At 40.7% G+C, this 6000-nt stretch overlaps 1 protein-coding gene across 3 annotated transcripts in view; it reads left to right on the top strand.

The window, feature by feature from the left end:
• rassf7a (Ras association domain family member 7a) overlaps window positions 1-2712 on the top strand; it is a 38936-nt gene extending 36224 nt beyond the window's left edge. For all 3 annotated transcript variants that reach the window (XM_086298203.1, XM_086298204.1, XM_086298202.1), the window contains 3 exons: window positions 397-556; window positions 648-755; window positions 2396-2712. In XM_086298203.1, coding sequence (XP_086154329.1) covers window positions 397-556; window positions 648-755; window positions 2396-2427 — 300 coding nt within the window. In that variant the 3' untranslated portion in view covers window positions 2428-2712. The remainder of the gene's footprint in view (window positions 1-396; window positions 557-647; window positions 756-2395) is intronic.
• Window positions 2713-6000: the final 3288 nt, after the last annotated feature.

The raw sequence follows: 6000 nt of genomic DNA on the forward strand, positions 1-6000 counted from the left end.
GAGCTTTGGCCAGTATCTATTTATAAGTTTGCATCAGGCTGCTTAAATCTGACTGAATCAGAAAAAGTCTCATGGCACTTGTGGTGATTTGATTATTCATTGCAACTGAAACTGTCTAGTGACGTGATGGGCAGTAATCTTAATCAGTGACTGGAAGGGAGACTTTTAGAGTCTAGTGCCCCCTTGTGGTGAAAGCAAAAAACGTTCATTTATAAATGCAGTGATAAATTGTCCCTGCAATTGTGCAGATGGGACATATACCCACTACTAAACATCCTTAAATATGCATCCATACTTGAAAATGTGTAATAGTTTTATATGCTGCACCCACTTTCCTTTACAGGTAAAATACTTGTCTTAGATTTCTCTCACTGATCCACATTCTTCCCATTTCAGGACAAACAGGATGAGCTGGAGGAACTGAATAAGGAGCTGAGGCAGTGTAACCTGCAGCAGTTTATTCAACAGGCGGGTGTCCTGCCTGTTCAAACCAACTCACGCACAGAGCTTCAGGAGCAACTGGAGCAATTTCTACAGGATGGATACAGGGATGGAAGTAAGGAAACAAAACAATCCCTCAAATATTAATATTATGTTATGGTATACTTGATTTGTGTCATCTAAAGATATTTCTTCTTTTAACTCAGATCAGGGTGTAATTCAATTTGAATCTCCACCTCGTCCTACTGCAAAGCAGTTCCTGGGACATCCACGCAACCTTCAAAACCCTCTAGTGTCCAGCCTCAACCCTGAGGGTGTGTATGTGTGAGACCCCGCTGCTTCTCAAGTCCACAACCCTGCTCCTCTCCTGCCCTGCTCTGTCCATCCCTTGGTCCCAGAGCCCCTCACCCCTGCCATATTTTCTACCCCAGCTTGATTGGGTTTCGGGCTACAGCTGTCGTTTATGGTGTTGGGTAGTCGAAGCATCCCTATGGTGGCTGTCCCTGCTGCTTCCCAGCAGCTTTCCTCTGCTCTACATTTAAAGACATAAAGACCTCTATGGCTAATTTTCAGCAGATTCTTGTCCTCAGCTTTTTACAGTATTCTTAGAAGTCCATCCAATTTGTCACATATTCCTGTATGCTTTAACTTTTGTGGGTCTGTTTACTCTGTCAATTTCCCTTACTCCTTGTTCTCCGCATCTTACTATATGCTTCTGTACTAACAGTAGCTGCTTTTGTTATCCTTTAATGCATTTAGGGATTTGCTGCTAGCCCTTTTCCCCTCCTCTGTAATAACAGAGTGGCCTTTCCACCCTCGAGTCAATAATCGACTATCAACAGCTGCTTTTCAAAGTATTTCCATGTAACACAGCAATCGCACTGGGAATTACTGTGGCAGGCATTCTGATTGTGTTTGTTGTTTTTGTTTTTTGTTTTTTTACTCTTGACATGAAAATACATGCCACCAATGTAATTTCAGTTTGCCTTTTATGTATGGATACTATTTATAAGAGGGATGTATCTATACAATGCCTTGTACTTTGGTGATGCTTGACCAAAGAGCAAGAGCCTTTTACGAGGGCTCTGCAAAATATATTGCACTGTCCCATTCTCTTCCCATGTGAAGCCTTGGTCCCTGTGTGCCTGCAAAGAAATGGTATCTTCCTGCTCTCTTTCTGGAGACAGTGAATCGTATTTGGTGAGCTTGTATCTCTCGCAAGTCCATTTTTGCCAAACTTCATGCTAAAAGAAGAGATTCATTTCAAAAGTAGTGCCACAGGACCAGGGTTTGTTAAGATGCTTTTCTTTTCCTCCACTGGAATGAATCCGCCTGGTTCCTTTGCTTTCGTCACACTTAACATTTGACCTGTCACAATTCGCACTGTACCTCAGTGTGCTGTAGGTTTAGGATCGGCTTAGTTCACATACGTAGATTCCAATAACAATCATCAATCAAACAAACAATGGGAGCTATCATCCATAAGTGATCCTGCAAACCACCTTAAATCAATATTTATTGTGTCTTAGCACGTAATATCTCATTATATTATCTTTGTATGTGTCTATTTGCTGACAGGTCAAAGTGACGTGTGTTGAAGTGTGCACTCTCTTTACCTTCTGCTGTGTGATGCGGTTTTCTTTTTGGGGTTATATCAATTCTCTCTCCTTTGGAAACAGACTGCATCCCAGTGCTTGTTATAGACACAGCTTGAAACTGCGTGTGTTCAATAATACTCATCTGACTGCAAAACTACAGTCATGGTGCTCAAACCTTGTGGGAGCAGGAATGAACCCAGTGACTGGGTTTGGGTCTATCTGTGTTTCTCATAGGGTTATGTGAATATCTTGATTGACCCAAATCTCTCGTGTTGTGTCTTAGCTGAAAAGTGTTATTTTTTTCTTTCCCTCAATACAAAGGGATCATCATCCCCATATATTTTTGTGTCTTGCAGTCCTGACATCCCGAGACTCGTCATGGAGATAAAACATGGACCGCAGGGCCAAGGAAAAGTTGTTCACTGTTCTGTCACCATCACCTCTTATTTAACCCTTTCCTTTGTAACGCTCATTTATTTTTTCAATATACCATGATATATATATATATATGTATATAAATAAGACAAATATATTTACAGAGTTTTCCTACTGTAAACACTGCAGAGTATCTGTATGAAATGTAAAATAATTAGGAACCTTTGACCTAGAGAAATTATTGCAATAACTATGTATTTAAATATAATAAAATGTCCACAGTGTTTTAGATAAACTTTTATTGTCTGACTGGTTTTTGCTACACTCCTGTTCAAATTTTATTACAGACATATTTCTTTAAATGGTGCAGTCCATTAGAATCCACTTTCTAAAAAGGACAGTGGCACACAGCATGCAAAATGCATTATGAATATATTATATGTACTGAAATATGCATGTTTTCCTCATAGCGGGTGGTACAGTACATGATGTGAGAGTGCACAATAATTTCCAAAGTTCACAAAGCGCATCCTTGCTTGTCTATGCATCACAGCTGTTCCTGTTATGGATGCAGTCACACAGTGCATCTATATGAAACTAAAAACAGGAACAGGAGCATTGCTCTATGATCTGTTTAGCTGTAAATAATGTTGGCGTTCCTTTGACACTGATGATGTCAGTTTAATCAGTGGCTTTTCTTTTCTTTCCACTAGAGGAGATGCCATTGCTTCACTACAACAAGGTCAGGTGCATCGAGTGTCTTGTGTCGTTAAATTGCAGACGTGCTAAATTATTATGCAATTTGTAGTTTGATTGTTATGTAATTTGTAATAAGAATCACCCTGTACAAAAAGGCACGACACATTTGTGCTCCACCCCTTTCCTGTTTTGTTTACTCTGGAGGGTAAATATTCTGGCTGTCACACACTGAGTGACGCGAGCCTTCCTCTCTCTCCGGCTAACCCCCACCTGAAACCCTGTGGACGTCTATAAATACTCTCATGTACTGATACTCAGCAGGTATAATTACAGGGAGAGTAAATATTTTTCTTCTGTCTGTCCATTTAGGTGTGTCTATTAGAAACTGTGTCCATCCATCAAAAACATTGATTTATTTTTTTTTCATCTGCCTTTTCTGCTTTGTGCCAATTTTAATGACTTGTGAATTATGGAAAATTAGATGAGACTGCCAGTTTTGATATTATGATCAATTATGTGGAACTGGATTATCCTGAGAAGATTTAGAGCTGTCTGGCTTTGTAAGGGTTAGATAAGCTTCAAATCCTTGTTTAGGTCCCGGTGTCTGGACAAGCACAAGCCTCATGTGACACTGATGCCAACCTGTGGACATAGGAGGAATTACAAAATGTGCCCTTTTCCTAAAGGAACCTTTATAGTTTCCTTTCACTATATTAACAGTAATATTCTGATCTCTTCAAATTATGTAAAAAAGAAAAGTTGTTACTTGAGGACCCTTCACTTTTTTCTTTCTTTTAAAAAAAAGATTATCACAGGATAATGTTACGCATGTTCCCACACCCCAGACATCCCACGTGCAAAATGAGGCATCCACCCATTTCATATCTAAACCCTGAGGGCTCCAATCTCATAAGGGCACATTAACAGATTACGACTATGTTTTAGGACGACGTGCTGACAAAATCTTTTCTCATCAAACAAATGCGCATAAAAGGTGCTGCAAAGCTTAAAATTTGATTGCTTTCAGATATAAAAACTCACCAGCTCACCATGTGCATCGGGCACTGGTTGCCTGGGAAAGAACCTCCTTGGAATGGGAGTGAGCATCTGCACGTCCACACGTTATGATGATGAATGAGGCCATGAGTTAATGAGTCTGACATACTGCACTTATCTATTCCTTTGTGTCACTGTGAGTCATTATGCACTGATGGGGATAAAACATCCTCACACCAAGAAATGCACTACAGGGCACAACACACAGACAGTTGATTTGAGCAGAAACTTTACTTTGGTTACTTACAAGCATACATTGTACATACTGTATTGCTGCAATCCGTATGTATTTTCTTACACGGTAAGGTTGTGTCACTATATAGAATATAGTTAGTCTATATATGGTTATAGTCTGATTACTATGCATAATATTATCATAATATTGCATAATATTAGTCATTCTGTCCTGAAACCGAGTTTCTTTATAGCACTGTTCATCTTTTCCTTATGGGCCCAAAGGAACCTCTTGGAAGAACCCTCTGGAGGCCCCCTGACCTCAAATTGGTAACCAGTGAACGTGAACATGATCCAAACCCAACAGATGAAACAGAAACGAAACACTCACCAGGAGTCTCAAATGATGGCATTAAAGAGGAGGGAGTGCAAACGCCACACGGTCCTAAATAAGGTACTGTGTGAACATAGTAGGAAGTAGGTTACGGTACACATGGAGACCACTGGGAGAGCATTTATGTCCAGGCGGTGCTCACGGGGCCACGATCAAGGGCTGCTTGTAAACAGGTGTCTGTCTAATCCGGCTCTGGCTGGGTCTCAGACGAGTCAAAAATATGAGAGGTGTTCCCAAAACCAGGTTAGCCGCTGTCACACGCACAGTGGAACTGGAAACGGGCACAATGTGCGTTAGTCAGTGGCTTACCTGCTTTTAGACTGCAGATTTTGGCCTCAAGGCGCGCACAATCTGTGGAGTAATACAGACAAACGCTGTGTCATAAACAGCTGAATTATTTAAAGTTATTACACACACAAAACGACACGATAATGAAATTATCATCATGGAATCTTCTATGGTTTCCTGGAAACTAGTCTCTTCCAGAATAAGACATTACACTTAGCTTCCTGCCCACGATTTATGGATTACGGAAATATATAATAATGCTTTCATTTTCAATTGGCATTAAAAAAAGTTCCTAATTAACATATAATCACACGTGAACACTTGGCGACCCTAAACACAATATTACGCTGTTGTAACCAAATAGAACATCTAATGACATGCAGGATATATGTGGCCTGTTCCCCACACCATATAGAGAGAATAAAGAATAGTGGCAGATAAAGCAGAGCTACTTACCAGTCCCAAGTTTTCTTTTTGGAATATGTTTTTAGGAAAAATCTTGAAGTTTTCCGCCTACGTCCCAGTCTGCTCATAATCCGAACATCCAGCTAGTTTTTTCCTCTATTATAAATCTCAGAGCATGATTAAAGTTGGGTGCATTTAAGAATATAGTGTAGCCTACACCGACGCAGAAGTTCAATTCACTTGCACTACCCCTACCCTGCCCACTCCTCTGCATCTGCAACCCGACCTGGTTATTCAAATTAGGAAGAAGTTGACATCACGCTCAGCCAACGGGCTCCCGCGCTGGGGTTGAATGGCCCACCTTTTACGGATAATTGACCAATCACAGCCTGGGAGAGGCGGGGTTTTAGAAGAGAACCGTTCGGATGAGTTCTCCTGTTATAGTTGGGGTGCGGCGCGTTCAGTTTTGCACGTCGTACATTAGGAATGAACCATTATGTTGTTAACAGTTTCCTGCCCTGCTCGATTATTTATTGCGAGCATCAACGCCGAACAGGTTTCTTTGCCCTT

This window comes from Aulonocara sp. 'chitande type north' Nkhata Bay, linkage group LG7 (genome assembly GCF_057382095.1).
Source record: "Aulonocara sp. 'chitande type north' Nkhata Bay isolate Kocher_YH1m ecotype deep benthic linkage group LG7, A_spYH_male_GT1.1, whole genome shotgun sequence".
NCBI classification, from domain to species: Eukaryota; Metazoa; Chordata; class Actinopteri; order Cichliformes; family Cichlidae; genus Aulonocara; species Aulonocara sp. 'chitande type north' Nkhata Bay.